The sequence below is a fragment of the Aythya ferina genome (assembly GCF_964211825.1).
Source record: "Aythya ferina genome assembly, chromosome: 25".
NCBI classification, from domain to species: domain Eukaryota; kingdom Metazoa; phylum Chordata; class Aves; order Anseriformes; family Anatidae; genus Aythya; species Aythya ferina.
Window position 1 is genome coordinate 2518603 of NC_140323.1, and position 17318 is coordinate 2535920.

The 17318-nt window shown below is 48.6% G+C and overlaps 1 protein-coding gene across 2 annotated transcripts in view; it reads left to right on the plus strand.

The window, feature by feature from the left end:
* LGR6 (leucine rich repeat containing G protein-coupled receptor 6) overlaps positions 1–17318 on the plus strand; it is a 125292-nt gene that overhangs the window by 105238 nt on the left and 2736 nt on the right. For both annotated transcript variants that reach the window (XM_084497888.1, XM_084497889.1), the window contains 10 exons: positions 398–469; positions 1316–1387; positions 1552–1620; positions 2611–2682; positions 5525–5590; positions 7788–7859; positions 9445–9516; positions 9850–9975; positions 12089–12249; positions 17066–17146. In XM_084497888.1, coding sequence (XP_084354014.1) covers positions 398–469; positions 1316–1387; positions 1552–1620; positions 2611–2682; positions 5525–5590; positions 7788–7859; positions 9445–9516; positions 9850–9975; positions 12089–12249; positions 17066–17146 — 863 coding nt within the window. The remainder of the gene's footprint in view (positions 1–397; positions 470–1315; positions 1388–1551; positions 1621–2610; positions 2683–5524; positions 5591–7787; positions 7860–9444; positions 9517–9849; positions 9976–12088; positions 12250–17065; positions 17147–17318) is intronic.

The following is a 17318-nucleotide window of genomic DNA, read 5'->3' on the forward strand; positions in this document are numbered from 1 at the left end:
TTCATAGTAGGCTGCACTCTGGCTAACAGCTGTTGAGCTGTAAGGAAGAGACCATCGATAAAAATTGGAATTCCTGGATGGTATAAAAAAAGTGTATTTTGTACATTTGTTTCCTGTCCTGTTTCCTAGCCTGTAAAACCCTAAGTCCCTGTATTCCTGCTGTGTTAAGTGACGTGACTTACAGATCACCAGACTACACAGAATAAATACAGCAGAATGAGGCCTTTGTCCTGCCAAAGAACAGACCTTGTTCACTTGCTGGGACAGGACAGAGCCTACATATCTTATTTTATGTGCGTTTTTTAAAGACTCTCTGCTTTTAAAATTGTTGAGGAAAAAATGGCATCTCCAAGCCTTTCTAATGCATTAATATTAAGATGTTTGTTTCTCCCAACAGTGGTTTTCATAACAACAACATCAAAGCTATTCCAGAGAATGCGTTTGTTGGGAATCCCCTCCTCCAAACAATGTAAGAAAATTAAACAGTGTTTCCTAAATCCTTATGTTCCCTGGAAAGAAGCGCTTCCTGATGTCTTTGGTTGGGATTTCTGACGGTTTTCAACTGACCACAATTTGACATTTGTTGTATATAGGCTAATGTAAGCTGAATTCAGCTCCTTCTCAGCTCTGCTTCAGCTTTTCTGCCACAGGTTCTCCTTTACCCTCAGCTGAATTCTGCAGCAGTTAACAAGGCTGATAGCAGTGAAGGAAGGGTAAATGGGAGGTCTGCACAGAAACCGTGCAGATAACAGGATTTTCTAAGCCCTGGTTGACATCTGCCTGTACATTTTCCTCGCATTCAGAACTCATGTCCCCACTGGGTCTGCCTATCTGAAGTCTCTCACAGTCAGTTGGGAGAAAGTGCTTCTTCTAGGAGGTGATACAACTCCTAAAACTGGATGGATCCTACCAGAGTTCACTTCTCTCCACTGACTGTGACAGGTAGGAAAGATGCTGGTGCTGTGCGTATGTAAGATCAGAGGAGGTGTCATTAAGTGCAAGGTGTTTCCCAGCAGGATCACAGCACTACAGACGGATTGAAGGAGGGCTTTGCATCTTTGTAGCCTGCCTCGTTCAGCAAAACCCTGAGGGACCCTTCCAGAGCAGCAGGATTTGAGACCTCAGATAACCAACGTTCAGCCAGAACAGGCTGGTGGGAGAGCCTGGGGTTGTCTGGAAAAGAAGGGTTCCTCATAGTATGGCTATAGCAATTTCTGTACAGCTTACTGCTAGTTGCTCCAAGGCTCTTGATCTGTAATAGCATCTTCTCCCGCACACACAGCAGAATCTAACAAGTTACTCATTTCCTTTGCAGCCATTTCTATGACAATCCCATCCAGTTTGTTGGACAGTCTGCTTTCCAGTACTTGCCAAAGCTACACACTCTGTAAGTTCACCAAACACATCCTCAAAGAGGTAACACACTCCTCTGGGTGCAAGGAAGCAGATTTGCCACCATGACATTTGGGAGCAGTTGGGTCTGGGACCTCGGGCGGCTGCACTTGCTTCTGGGCCCTCTGCCCAACTCACTTCACCCTCATTTCTCTGCAGGTCACTCAACGGTGCAACGGACATCAAAGAATTCCCAGACCTTAAAGGCACCACCAGCCTAGAAGTTTTGTGAGTGGCAAATCTCTCCCTTTTACCCTGCTATTTGTGCTCTTCCCTCTTCAAGGCGGTCCAGGCTGTTTCAGCGAGGACAACTTTTGCAGTGCTCTGCCTCTCCCTGGTCACTCACCTCTCTGCTTCGTTTCACCCCTGTGGCTCCTGAAAGCAGCTTTCTTCTCTGTGAGTTGCTCTCTTGGTACTGTTGAGCATTCTCTGATCTTTTACTTTTTTTTTTTTTTTTTTTTTTTTATTATTTTCTTCCTTTCCTTCTGTGTCTGTGAAGGAATGAGCCTTTGGGTGCAGTGCTTCAGCATGGTCTGTTGAGATCCAGTGCCTCGCTGCCCATCCCAGCACTGGCAGTGCTGTGCAGGGGATGAAAATATCTGCTGTGTTTGCCACACATCTGCTGCCTGGGCTGAAAGCTTCTACAGCTAGTCTGGCCCCATCCTCACACCCCCAGACCCAGGAGATCAGGCACCTGGAGGACATGCTGTCTCCAGCCACCCGCGGTTCTCCTCTGCAGGGCACTGGTCCACGAGCTGTGCTCAAACTTGGAGCACTGCTGAGCACTTGGGCCCAGGAGTGTGCCCTGCCTGGCCGTGCCTTGCTGCAGGGAGCCAGGGACATGTCATCCATCCCCCATGCGCAGGTTTCTGAGGCAGTTGTGGCTCAAGGCAGATCACCAGTCTGGACAATGGGAAACTGGGACAGCAGAGTGTGCCTCGGAGGTCACAGCCACCTGCCCTGGGCATGGCCAAGGACACCAGTGAATTCAGTACCCAGAAGTGTCCCAGAATTTCTTTCAGGCACATTCACCTTTACCAGGTCCAGCAGCAGTGCCCATTTTCCAAGTCAGTTTTTGTTTCTCTCCGGGTATTTCATTATCTCATTGATGTTGTCTCTCCTGCCACCATGTGGGGCTGGTAGCTGGGCTTGCAGGTAGCAGAGTCTGTGCTCTGGCCCTCACCAACACCATTTCTTCTCTTTCCTCCGCTCCTCTAGGACCTTGACCCGGGCAGGCATCCATTTACTCCCCAGAGGGATGTGCCAGCAGCTGCCCAGCCTCCGAGTCCTGTGAGTAACATAAGTTTCTCTGTCCTGTCTTGTCTTCAGAAAAGCACTGTCAGAACCCAGGCTTTCTCCTTGTCCAGCGCAGGGGTACTAGCTATAGAAGATCATCCCATGGTTCTTGTTCCTGTTACCTTTCCCATGGTGAAAACACCACCTTCTTGGATACTACCTTGACTTCTGCATGTTCTTGAACCTGTTTGCCTTGTCCATCCCAGTATAGCCCCAGTGTGATGCTCTGGATGGCTGTAAGCAATAATGCACAGCCACATTTGTCTCCTGCTTGCTCTGCACCAGTAGGAACTGTCTGCCCTATGCAGAGGATAGAGAAGGTGCAACGGGCACCGGGTAAGAAGAGCAGCAGCATTTCAGCTATACAAATCACAAAAAACAGGGTTAAGTCACATTTCAGACAATGTCTTCCTGCCACTGTGGCTCCAGCAAGTGCCATCATCTTCACACCCCAGCAGAGAACACACCTGACCAGGTGGAGACCTGCAGGGCCTCCTGGCCCCAGCTGTGGTCCTTCACACAGTGCAGCAGTGGCAGATTGGGGTTTTTCTCTCAGTCTCCACATTGCTTTGGCCCTATCTGCTCAGCAAGGCACTGAAGGATGCTGAGTGGGAGAAGGTGCTTTTTTCTTAAGCTGGCACATGATGAAATCAGCTCCTCACTGACTCCTACATCTTCTCAGGAAGCACACCCCTCATTCCTGAGGTCCCCAACCTTTTCTTCAGTCAAAGACATCCTCAGGAAGTGAGTCATGAGCCAGATTTATACAAGTTTGGAGCCTTAGGGCAAGAAGGAGGCTTGCCTCTCATCAGTCTTTATACAAGCAAGCTGAAAATGAAAACAAGTTTGTTCCAGGAAAGCAACAGGAGTGAATTCCTGATCACAGAAGTTGGAAACAAGAAAAAAAGCATAAAAATAAAAGGATACAATTTGTAACTTAGCAGATCACAGCATTTTGGCTCCAGCTGTCCCTGTAGGGAAGATCTCTCAGCTTTAGACATCTGGACCAATTCAATGGACATCTTGCCACCAAAGTGTAGCCTTTGGAATGGCCTAGGCTATAGGGTCCCATGTGCTCAGTTTATGTTTGCAAGTTATCAGCCTGTAAACCTTCACAGCAGAGCCTGTACTTCATGTCTGCCCCTCCTTGTGAGCAAGCTTTTTTTGGGGGACACCCCACCTTGCTCCTTCTTCCTCTTTCCCAGTTAATTTTACTGACATTAATTGCAATGCTTTCAGAGTTTGGAGGGAGGGCATATGGGCCAATGTTTGTGCGTGTTTACATCTCTCCTGCCTTTGAAATGTGTTGTCCTTCTGTCCCTTCAGAGCTAGTGGTTGTTCCTGCTGCTTTCCCCCATTTTAAATGCCCCTTGGCGGTTTGTCAGGTTAACATTACAACCATGGCACATCTGAACAGAGACGATATCTTTAATGCTGTGTTTCTGCCGCCCCCCTGCTGCTCACCTCATGCTGCAGATTGTCTGCAGAGATCTTGCACAGTGGCTGTGGGACCCATCCTATGAGAACCAGTGAGAAGTGGTTGATGCTGCAGCTCTTTCTCTGCACTTGGGGACAGTCTCCAAAGCCAAACACCAAAATTTGGGTTGGTTTTTCCCTTCCTTCTCCTTCCCACCACAGAACACTTGCAGGGAGGGGGCTGGCAAAATAATAATAACAATAAAACAACAATAATTTAAATGTTTTAGTAGTAAAATATTGGCAGAAATAGGGAGAGTTGGAAGAAAGGCCAGATACTAATCTTTCCCCTGGGACACCTTTCCCTTGAGCAGCAATCCAGGCCCTGGCACTGAGGAAAAGAGATGATTTTAAGTGCTACCCCTCGCTCAGCCCATTTTGGTTTTAATAAATTCATATCAAAGCTGTGCCAGGATAGTTTTTCCTCTGCCTACCAAGTCACTCTGCCTTGGACATCCCACAGGGCCATGCAGGAGCAGGAACAGGAGTTTGCTGGGAATCATTTTCAAGTGGCAGCACTTGAGCAAACAGGGGCCAGGGATGCTCAGAGTCAGTAACGTCCTGTACGGACATTGCCTGTACCATGGTCCTTTCCTTCTCCCTGGGGAGATGCAGGGAAAGGCCAAATGGAGCGATAGGCAGGCAGCTTTGCTGTGCCAGGAAGGAGGCAAGGCAGCTGGCTGGCTGCTCGGCTGGCCAAAACCTCCCCAGGCTCTGAAAGCACATCTGCAGCTTTTGTGCGCTCACCCATCCACAGCAGCAGGATGGGAGCTCTGGCACAGGAAAGCACGGCTGTGCACAGCAGAAGTTGGCAGGGATGCATTTCACGGTTGACTTGGAGCTGGGGAGGAGCATGGCCTTGAGGAAAAACCCACCCCCAGCTGTAGAAGCAGCTCCTACAGTCTGCAGCTTGTGCTGGAGGGAGCTGGGCTGGGGCTGGGTGAGTGGGTGAGCCACAGCACAATGCTTGCAGAGCACAAAGATGCTCGGAGCCAGTGTCAGGTGTGTGCAGAGTGCAGATCTCCTCACCCGGGGGTCCTGTTCTCGTAGCTGTGCTCAATATAAGTCATAGAATCATAAGAAAGAATTATAGAAGCATCATATCATAGGATCATAGGATGGTTGGGTTGGAAGGGACCTTAAAGATTATCCAGTCCACCCCCCTGCCAGAAGCAGGGACATGTTTTACGAGGTCAGGCTGCCCAAAGCCCCATCCAACCTGGCTTTGAACACTTCTAAGGATGGGAAGGCATCATCCCTCCCACTCCGGCAATGCTTGCTTCCCAAGAGAGGGCTCAAGGGCACTCTCTTTTGATTTATTTATTTTCCTAACATTTCCATGCTGATTTCTTCCCTGCAGAGAGCTGTCGCGCAACAAAATCGAAGAGCTGCCCAGTTTCCACCGGTGTCAGCGGCTGGAGGAGCTGTGAGTAGAGACCTTGCTTGCACCGTGCTCCGGGGCAAAGGGGTCACCCCTGGAGGGAGAGGCAGCCCCCAAACACAAAATCCAGCCATCATCCAGCACTGGGAGGGCTGAGCACTGTAACTTGCTGTTGGGACTGCAAACAGGACAGAGCTCCACGCATTGCCCTTGTGCAAATATAGAATAAAAATACATTCCCTGTGCATAGGAGCTTAATTCACTTGAGGTTTTTCAGAGGTCTCAGACACAGCAAGCAGAAGTAGGATGTGACAGCACTGACATTTTGCTTTGCTAATTCAAGTTCCAGACATGAGCTAATCAAGAATGGGATTTATCCCATTCCATGCCATACCATAAACAGCTGCTTCAAGGAGTGGGCCCATACCATAGGTGCAAAGTGGCTCTCACCCACACTGCTTAGGGCTTGCCACTTCGTGGAGGAGAGTGATGCTTTGTTTATGAATAGCACTTGATCTGGGTCTCCTCTGGGCCCTGGGACGCACCCCCGTTGCTCCAAGACACAGTTATTCATGCTCAGTTTAAAGTGTCCAGAGACCTGAACCTAGAAACCCTGCAAACCCAACTAACAGAAGTTCTTGCCCTTTTTGAGGAAGTATATATATATATCAGGAATATATATATATAGAGAGAGAGGAAGTATATATATATATCTCAAAATAACAGACTCCATGCTTTTACAGAATTCTGTAATCTGAAAGAATTGATGTGTGGGAGCAGCATCCCCACAAAAATACCACGAGAGGCTGTCCCTGCTCCCTGCAACACCACAGCCTGCACACCCAGAGCAGTTCATCCAGCCTTTGCAAAGCCAGGCATTTGGGCGCTGTGAAATCACAGGAAAACTGGAGTCACACAGCCTTTGCTGCCTCTTTGGGAGCAATGAGGACAGAGCTAGATCTGGAAGTATTTTTATTTATAAAAATAGAACATGTTTTAAAAAATAAAATAAGTATCCAAATAGTGACAAACTTCCAGAATTCCAAACCTGTAATTTTACACATGGTACCTAAATTTCTTCTTACAGTATCTCATAATATGCCAAATTCAGTCTTAACATCAATATAAAAGCATAATAAATCCCTCTTTCAGTCTACTGAAGTCAGACAGAGTGTGTTTTAAATCACATTTTCTTACAGAATAAGAATTTGAACCCTTAAGCCCATTGTTATCATCTGTAAGACCCACTCCCACCTGATACCAGCATTCCTGCTGGGAAATAAGCTGAAAATAAGTCTGGTGGTGCAGCCTGGTATGCAAACACCCTGTGTGTGCCAGTCGCTCTGCTGTAGCTGCCAACGTGCAGGTTTTTACCTGCAACACGCAGGTGGTCCCTTGCAGCTAAATATCCTTGAATTATTTTTCACTGACTTGCCCCAATACTCCTGCTTCCCTCTCCCACTCAGTGCCCCTCTACCTGAGACCCCCAAATTTGTGCAGAGCTCCCTAAGCCCTCTCATTTGAAACCCTAACTAGAAGGATGAGCAATGCCTTTTTGGCTACATGGGACACTGAGAAACCACCAGTAGATTAGATGCAAGAGCCTCAAGCTGCTGCCTCTGAAACGTGAATACGTGACCAAGCACCAGCTGAATCATTACAGCCATTGCTTATAGGTCCTTGTGAGCAAGTCTGAGATGATTCAAGACCATTTCTGAGTCTGAAAGGCAGGCTAGCTACCCAACAAATGCCCTGGGTAGAGTAAGAAGCAGTGGCTGTTGCCCCTTGCAGAAGGTCACGTTTCTGCAGGTCAGGGAAATCACAATTTTGAGGAACTTAGAAAAAAAAAATGTTCACCGTCCTGAAGGTGACACAGGGTTGTGTTTGCTGACTTGTTGGCTCCAAGCCATCCTCTTTGGCTCTGGAGGAGGCAGGCATGGGGTGGAGCAGAGCAAGGAACCAGTGCAGCTTTGGAGATAAAGGGGAACCGTTAACCAGTGCACATCAAATGCCGCTATGGCCTCAAAAGAAGAGGTTGCCTGGGCCCTGGAGCTGCCCATGGGAGAGAATGGCGTTGAGCTGCTTTGTTCCTGCTCTTTACCCCTTGAAATAAGAGCAGATTTTCCAGACACAAATGACTTCTTCTGTGATAGTTTGCTTCTGCTGCAGAGGGACAAAGATCCCCATGAAGTATGAACGCTGCCTTCAGCTATTTTCTCAGACCAGTTTCTGTTTTTTTCAGTGGCCTCCAGCACAACAGGATCCACGAAATCAGAGCAGACACCTTTGTGCAGCTGATGGCCCTGCGCTCCATGTAAGTACCACCAGCTGTGGCTGGCAGTGGGGATGACCGGGCTTTTTGCTTGGGGAACTGTGAGCACTGAGCCAGGCTGATGTGGAGTTTCCCAGCCCCACTCTGTCTCTCTTCTGAGGCTTCACGTTCTGCCTGAAGCTGTCCAGTCCCTCCTCTACTTCCAGTCCCTTCCAGAACAGAGGAGCTGTGCTTAGGGCTCAAGCCATCTCCCTGGCTTCACTTCTGCATGCAGACACCCCTGTGAATGAAATCCTTGCACATCAGGCTTACTGCCCACACATACAGAAACTCCACACCACATGCACTACCACACGCTGCAACTCAAGTATTACATACTCCTAAATGCCCTTAGAGACATTGATGCATGGCAGGGATTTACCCCGGTGTGCATGAGCTCTAGCAGCTTTTTCCCTACACAGCCTAGTCCTGGGCCATGCAGGAACACTCCTGGGCCTCACATCAATGCAGAGCATCTCATTTGAGTAGGGATTATCTCCACAAAACTCAAAGAAGTTTTATGGAGACATAAAGAAGACTCAAAGAAGTACATGTTAGATGTATTAAGTGCACACAAGCATGCAGATACCATACGCACATAGTGACCTTGCAATAGACAGCTCACTTCTTAAGTGCTTGGCACCTTTCAGAAGCTAGTAAAGCTTTGTAGGGTGTGATTCTCTCTGAGATGTATGGAAAGAGCCCTTCAAGTGCAGATGGTCTTTATTTACTGTTCTGCTAGGCAATGAACTGAATCGCATAGAAGCTTTTTCCCACAGTGCAGCAATTTGAGTGTCATTTAATAGGCCATCGTTCCCAGAGATCCGTGTGTGTCATGGGACCACAACTGCACAGGAACATTCACGTACTACATGTAACACCACGGGCAGCACACAAATGCAAGCATGCTGCTGTCACAGGACAGTCACACAACACACAACTGAGCATGTGAGTTCTAGCATTTGTCTCTGGGTGCCTGTAGGAAAGGTTCATCTTACCCAGCTTCAGCCTTCTGTGGTGTGACACACACACCTGGGCTGGCACCCTGGCTCCCTTCTGCATGGGAGAGATGTAGAAAGATGTGGCAGGTTGTTCATACAGTCAGCCTTAGAAGGAGAAGAAATGGTTCCTGACATCCTGATTCCTGTCTGCTTATGACAGAGGGAGGTGAAACCTCTAGGTTAGATGGAAACAGAGGGTATGAGGTTATTGAGGTGCTTCAGTGAATCCTCTCCATACCCGTCCAACTGCACGTGACAGGCAACATGATCAGATGGCCTTGGTTCACCTTCCACACAGCTCCTGAACTTATTTGTCCTTGTCTTTGTCTGGGTGCCCAGCAGCGTGACCACTTCAGAGATGCTCTGGCACTAAGGGCAGACCAAGAAACCTGCTTACTCTGTTAGAAACTACCCAGATACAGACTCAAACATTTGCCTCCAGGGAGCTGCAATGAGACAGAACTCGCTGCCAACCAAGGGACTACAGATTCCACACTCGTTTGCGTCAAAGCCCTTGCCCAGGCCAGTGTCAGCAGCTTCACTCTCCTGCTCTGCACCCCTCTTACCGGTCTGTCCTTGCCTTGCAGAGACCTGAGCTGGAATTACATCCAGTTTATTCACCCTGAAGCCTTTGTGACGCTGCACTCTCTCACCAAGCTGTAAGTTGCGGTGATATTTCTTTGCCAGTCATACCTGACCTGCTGTGGGGGCTTCCCCAGGGAAACAGATGCATGGGGCAGATATGTGCACAGAGAAGTAAACATCACACAGAGCTCTCAGCATGGGTCTTAACCCCTGCCCCTCGTTTCCCCCAGGGATTGCAGTATCCCCATTAACTCCAGAGGACCCTGGGCTCGTGCAGCACCCAGCCCCATTTGAGCCACACATTTTGGGAAGAAAGCAGGAGACAGCATGCCTCTCTGAGCCGCTGATGGCTGAGATACCACCAGCACAACCTGACCGCACTCTACCTCTCTGCTTTTCCTTCACAGGGACCTGACTGACAACCAGCTGGTCACGCTGCCCCTGGATGGTTTGGGTGGACTGACCCATCTGAAGCTCCAAGGCAACCCGGCGCTCTCTGAGCCCTTCACCAAGGAGAGCTTCCCCAAAATGAGGTACTGGTTGTGCCCTGGGCCTTGTTCACTCTTTCCCTTCTGGCTCTTGATGCAGTCTGTATTTGTTTATATCAATCAGCCTCCTGCTTTCCTTGTTTATCTCATGCTTTCCTCCATCCTTTCAGGCCAATAGGTTGAGGAAGCTTCATCTGCTGCTAACAAGCCTCATCTTTCAAAGTCTTCCATGGGAAAGCGATGATGCGCTTCTGGGCCTGCCACCCCCATCCCCAAACACACACACACAAGTGGAAAGCGTGGAGCAGGCCCAGCTCAGGGCTTCTCTCAATGGAAAACATTCCCAGAAGCCAGTCCTAGCTAATGACATCCAGCTTTCCTTCAGTAAACTCTGTTTGTGTGGCCGTGTCTTGTCTGCTATGGATTAATGAGGAGCCCGAAGGGGTCAAACAGAGCAAGACAAGGCTGCAAAAAGCTTGGAGTACAGTGCTGCACCGCAGACTCTGGCTCTCCCTTCCCTATCTTAGCAGTGGGTCTCCAGCACAGTACATAAGGGGCCTACAGTGCAGGTGACTCAAATTTTCCCCAGGTAAAGCCATCTTTTGCATGGGTCTTCCAGGCAGTTCCTTGGGAGCCAAGGATGCATGAGCTGATGCTTCCAGCCATCCAGTACAAGCCGAGGGCTCCCAAGGCTGGAGCTCCTCACCTTTAGGCAAATCCTCAAAGGCCACTGTATCAGTGCTGGGCTTAACAGCTCAGGTCTTGTGAAAAGCATTGATCTGTCACTTGGGTTTGCCTTGGCAGTAGCGGCTGCAGTGTGTTCTCTTGTGACTATTCTGACTCATCATGGTTGGTATCTGCTGCATGACTGCTTTCCAAATGGCAGGGGATCCCAGAAGCTTCTGGAGGGCTTTCCACACCCAGGATGGCAGTCCTCTGAGCAGAGTGGGTCGAATTCAGCACTTGCAGGAGCATTCCTCCTCTGAACCAATTCCACTAACATCTGCGGGGCTGGTTTGGATTTCTACCAGAGACACCAAGACTGAGGGAGTGGTGCATTGAAGCAAGCCAGGCAATAGACCCGTTAACATTCCCTAAATTTTGGGGTACTGCCACTAAGTATTTTTATTCTTAGGACATATGTGTGGAGGAATCATCTGAGAAAGATTCTTAACCATCCCGGGAGGATCTGTATCTCCCTACCACCTTTCAATAATAGGATTTAATTTGGAGCTTATAACAGGAAGCAAGCTTGTATACAGAGTTTCCATAGCGTCCCGGGGCTCAGCCAGAAATGTTTGGGAACTTAAAACAAAAGCATATTTTTAGAATATAGAGTTTCACCATATTTACTGATCTTGTCAGAAAACCTTAATTGTCTAGAAAACCTGAGGTTCCTTTGACTTCATCGGCAGTCTTTCTGGCTTTCAGCAAGGAAGCGGGAGTTTTCTATCTTTGAAGAAGATGCAACTTCTCACTGACAGCCTGGTATTTCATCCAGATGATGTTCAGCTGCTGTTTAATTAACCTTGTAATACATACTGTAATTGACAACAAAGAATTCTACTTTCAGGGCAACCAGACAGTAAAATAACCTGCTACAGTTAAGATACCTGAGATTCCCCTGCCCTGACTGGCAGGGGTGAGCCTTGGTCATGGAACTAGAGCCTGGAGGTGCATCTCTGACCTTCAGCAACAAGCAAAGAGGGTCCTTGCACTTGCTTAAGCTCTTAGGAAGCTCCTTGTCCTGAACAAAAGAAAGGATGTTCAGCAAAATGATGGTCTTGGGGTAAAAACTGAAAACTCCACATGCAGAGGTTGTGCTTACGGCATATAGCTAGCAGGCATGGGAGAGCAAGGCTATGTCAGTCTATGGAGAACCACGCAAAGGTTTTGAGGAATTATCCAGGAACTTTAGTGGTTTCCAAACCTGGTGTTTGATGACAAACAGACAGCATCTTAAGCACCAAAAGTGAGGCAACCTGGAAGCACTGTGGCGTGATTAGGGTCCACACTCTGTCCTCCCTTTCAACATAGAAAAGTCCTGCTCCAGGGTAGCCATCAGCCATCAAGTTGGCCTTTGGCACATGAAAATTAAGCACAAAATGCAAAGCAATAGAGTCAAATCACCTAAAAGTTCTGCTTTACCCCTTTGCAGAGTCCTAGAGGTACCTTACGCCTACCAGTGCTGTGCCTATGGAAGCTGCAGTGGCTTCTTCAAGGTGTCCAACCAATGGGAGGCAGAAGACATGAGCCCTGAGGAGGAAGATCCCCACAAGAGGACCATGGAATTCTTTCCAGGTCATGCTGATAACCACTGTAAGTAGGAATACAGTGAGCACACTATAGGGCTAAACTATGCGTGGCAGAAGTGGCTCCACAGTTGAAGCTGAACAGCAGTTTCTGTTCCAGTGTCAATTTATTCTGTGCTCCAAAATGTACTTCTGCATAAACCCCCATGAAATCTGTTGCACATGGCTATCCGAGGAGCGTGCAAAGCACATCTCCTGCACCCACAGACCCACAGCACATCGGCAGCTCCAAGATGAAATCTGGTCTGATCCCTTTACAAGGGAATCTCAGAATAACACAAAGAAAATCATGAGCTCTTTTGGCCCCTCTGTAACTGCTGGAGAGTGGAAATATCATTTCAGGACACAGCTTGGATGCTGTATTTGTTTATATGCTTGTGTAAATATAGAGGCCACATGCACTTCCAAGGTCTGAAACGCCCTGTAGGCAAAACCACATCATGCTTGGTGCCTGCAGGAGATGGGGAGAGGACCAAGTCCCTGAGGAGTGGTGCAGCTGCACTTTGCCCACATGCTCCTGGGAACACCTCACACCCAGCCACAGCCAGGGGATCTGTGCCTCCTGACCCAGCCAGCGAGTGAGTCACAAGCCCTGCGTCCCTCGCTCCTGCCATCTGCCCTGTCCTGATCCTTCATGGTCTAAGAATAAGCCTTAGCAATGTAAAAAGTCCAACTAGAGGCTAGCAAGTGTGATTCCTACTTGCATGATATGGCTTCAGGAAGCGTGGTAGACTGGTGGTTGTTGCTGGGCAGACAGTACAGAGGAGGCGTATGTTAAGGTCATTGCTGCAGGAATTTCTTCGCCGCCGGGTTAGTTTTTCCATCATCAATGCAGCCCATACTTTAATGATCCTTGTGCATATAGTTGGGGTGTTTGCCCAACAAATTATAGTGTCTTCAATGAAACTGTGAAGAGACCTGGTTTGCAGCCAGGGACCATAGTGCTGCTTACAGACCTGGTCCTTCTGGTCACCAAACCCTGAAGCTATTTGCTGTCTTAAAGCATACGCTGCCCTGGCCCTGACAAGCGACCAACGCCCTCCACAGGCCTCCAAACCAGTCTCAATCCCATGGATTATATGTGTGCTCAGGAGATATTAGGACCAGAGGGGAATGCTGAGTGCTTCTAAAATGTGCCAGATGAGACTCTTAACAGCTCGTAAAAGCCCACATTTTCAGATGTTAAAGCACTGGGTTTGTCTGAAATATCAAACCACAGCCGTACAAACATGGAATGCAGAAGAACGTCCTTTCTCACTATGCACAGCTTTCACGGATCATTCTCCCTACCATTCAGCAACACATGGGCTATTCTTGGCGATTAGGGTTTTGTGATGTTGCTGTCTTACTTAATTAATTGTTGCTTTATTTATGTTCCCAATGCTTCCTTTCAGATGGCCACCAGTGGTATTTAACTCTGTTATATGAGTTGTGTAACAGTTCCTCCTTAAGGAGGAAAAAAGCTCCCAAACATTCCTTCCCTGCAAGAGAGAAAGTGGCCTCATTACAAGAAAATCACTCCATTTTTTTTTTCCCTGCAGTGTACACCAGGCTTGTCAGGGCACTTGGGTGCTGTGGGAGAACTTGAGAGGCATGGGGCACGCTTCCAGATAGCCAGACCCTCTTGTCCTCGCGTAGCATTTCCAGCAAGGGACTGAGGACCCATTTACAAAAAAGTCCGCAGAACCTCACAGCTGGATGGTGAGAGGTGACTGGTCCCAGACCAGCTGTGTGGGGATGAGAAACGGGTGCTGCCCCCAGCATATCCCAGCCATCAGCCAAGCCCTGCGCCCAAGCGAGCATCTGAATTCCAACCTCAGGGTGCCAGAGGCTTCATGGACCCCAGGGCTGGCAGCTCTCTCCCACCCTCCCAGGGCCCTGGAGATACGGGAACACCACCTGCCACTTGGGGGACACCACCCAAGGTTGTCCATTCACGTCCAGCTGACAGCCACCTGAGGGCCAAAGGAGTGTGCTTAGCGTGTCATCGCATCACTCGGTCACTCTGTCATGACAGAAGTTTCCAAAACTTTTGCTGCTTGGATTATGCCTTTCTGGATTATGCTTGGTGGCCTTTAGCAGATGCCCCTGACCCGAGCCCGTCCCCTGTGGCTGGGCAGCAGCCCCGATGGCTCGGGGGCTCATCACACAGCACGGCCACCAGCTGATCCCTCCTGCTACCCTCCCAAAACTGGCTGCAGAGGGAGGACAGGGAAAGTGAAAATGCTCCCATTGCCGTGGGGCACTTCCCTCACTGTCCCAGCACCCCCTTGGGGACGACTGGTTTGAGGATAGAAAGGGATATATTTACTTAAAAGCATATGTTTGCAATAAGGGAACAAAGCTACAGAAAGCGAGAAGAGAACACACTTGGATGGTTATCCTTGACAATAAGACACTGCTTTAGTGTCTAGCATCTCCATTAGCTTGTAAAGCCATTTAACTTCTGCAACTGTTCAGCAAGCCCTGGAGGGCCCTTAGAGCTACTCATTTCCTATTTCTGTCATTCAAGAAGGTTACTCAAGTACCCCAAAAGTACCTGTCCAGGCCCCTTGCAGCCACCCATGCCCTATCTCCAAGGAAGAGAGCAATTATCTGCAAAACCCAAGTGGTGCTGCCCTTGCTAAGGCAGACAATACAAAATGAGAAGAAGCATCCAGACCAATGTTTTCTTTTCTACCCTTTTTCCAGCAATTCTCCTCCTTTTCCTCCCACTTCACTGTTCCTACGGCCTGCTGGGAACCATTAAAACTGAAAGGACAATACTAGCAAAGTTGTTTTTTCCACAAAGCCTCAGAAAGTGGAGGTGCTGTGGCAAAATTGTAATAAATAAGGGCTACTTCAAAAACAATACAGTCTGCCTTGATAGAACAAAAAAAGTCATTTTCAACTATCAACAGTTCGCAGGCTGGGGGAAATACTGATTTCCAGCAGAGAGAGGTACATTTTCTGCTTTGAATCCTGCTGTGCTGGCCCAGGATTACTCTGCAATTCACAGCTAGCTCAGTAGTCCAGGCAAAACAAAAGATCACTGCCTTCACCTCATGCAAATGTTTAATCTACACTTAAAATCATCCCTTGTGCATTCTGGTCTTTTGAAGAGAAAAGGGATGGGGGCAGATTTTGTTTGAACATTACCATGGGCTGGGTGGCGGGGGGGCACAGAAAGTGCAAGTCTCCACATTGATTTGAGTATTGGGGCTGCACATCACAGCCTCTGCGCTGTGGATGGAAAAGACACTGGAGATTTATAAGACTATAAAATACAAGGAGGAAATATTTTTCCATCCCACTGTGAGGGTTTTCTTGCCAGACTCCAGGACAGCAGTAATATTTCAACTTATACAGACAGATTTTAAAAATGGCATTTTTTTTTTCCAAAGCTCACTTGAAGTTGAGAAAGCCACAATGCTTGTCAGGAGGCACTAAAGATAGTACATTATTTGTCATCATTCTTTAATCAAATAATCCCAGTCATGTTTTCAAGCACAGGCAGGGAGCAGATCTCATGAGAGGCACCACTTCAAAGCAAAGTAGGCATCCAACCCACTTCGGTTAGCCACATCTTCAACACTGTGAAAACTCACCTTCCTGGTGAGCTGTCACAGACTGGCTGGGTACAGCATCCATCACAGCACCCGATGCAGAGTTCATTGTACAGCCACAGATCTGGTCCAAGCTCCCTGGCTATCAGGCGAGCAGAAAACACCAAAAAAAAAAAGTCTTTCCCCTTCCTCCTGTCCGTAGAAAACCTTCCGGCATTCCCCGCTGGGAGCAAAAGGCTGTGCTGGTGCCATGGGTGGGGATGGTGCAGCAGGACAGCAGCTGTCCTCACTGTGCCCTTCCCAGTGCTGTGAAACTGCAGTGGTTTCAGAGAGGGAACAGGAAACAAAGCAGAAAAGCATGTCTTGGAGTAGACTAGGAGGATGCTATTCTCCTTGGTGGTGACCTACACCATGATTTTGGCCCACAGGCACATGGAAAACATATCTGAGATCTTGCCCAATTCTCTTCCAGCAGCTTCTCCTTCAGCCAGGGAACCTCCATCTGACCCTCGGAGCACCCAAGCCCTGCTCAGGGTGCAGCTCCAGAGGGATGTGGGTGCTGGCTGGGCTCTGAGCACAGTGCCGTCTGGTTTCATAAATCCCATGGATCCAAAGGCTGCACACATGGAGCATCAGTCTGCCTTTAAGCAAACCCAGGACTGGGAACCTCCAGGGTTGCAAGCACGACACTACAGTCTCAAGAAATCACAGGCTATGAAATAAAGCAATGATGCTCTGTCTTTTTTTTCTGCTGAGCCATTTGGTGGTAGCGGCAGTTGCTAACAATTTTGTGCTGCAAGTAGAGGCTGAGAGTTGTCTTTGAACAGAGCTCCAAAGTTGATGAACTAACATCGGACAAGGCCTTCCCAGAGAGCTTCCATTTATGAGATGCATTTGAAGGCTTTGTTTTCTGTAACCACATAGGCTAGAGCATTTCTTTATTTTTTATACAGCATGCTGGGAGGAGGGATCTGCAAGTCACACAACTCTGGGATCTGGGGTTCTTATGCTTCAAATATTGGGAGTAGCCTAAAAACAGAGGGGTTGGCCACACTGCAACCCGCCAACATTTACAAAACATCTCCATGCCTTCTTCTTCCCCAGCAGTGACTGCGGGGGACAAACTGGGCACCAGCAAATACTTTGAACAAATGGGCTGGGAAGTGGCTGGGAAGGTCTATGTTGAGGACAGGCAGTGAGAAAAGCATCTGGCCCAGCTAGCCCTGATGGCCCTGCTCGTTCTTCTTCAAGCAGTGTTTCTCTCTTCTTTTCTCCCAGATGACCTAGATGCGGATGACCTCCAGCTGGACCTTGAGGAGTCAAAGCTGCACCCCACTATTCAGTGCACACCCAGCCCCGGTGAGCAGCCAGGGAAACCTTTTTCTTTGAACACAGCTGGACTCCTTCAAGCAGCTCTAAATCCCCAGTCTCCCGTGACCCTTCCTGAAGTGTTTCACAGCCATGAAGACCACAAGCCTGAAATGCTGGGCTCTGGCCAGTCTGGGGACAAGTGAGGAGGACAACTTCCTTC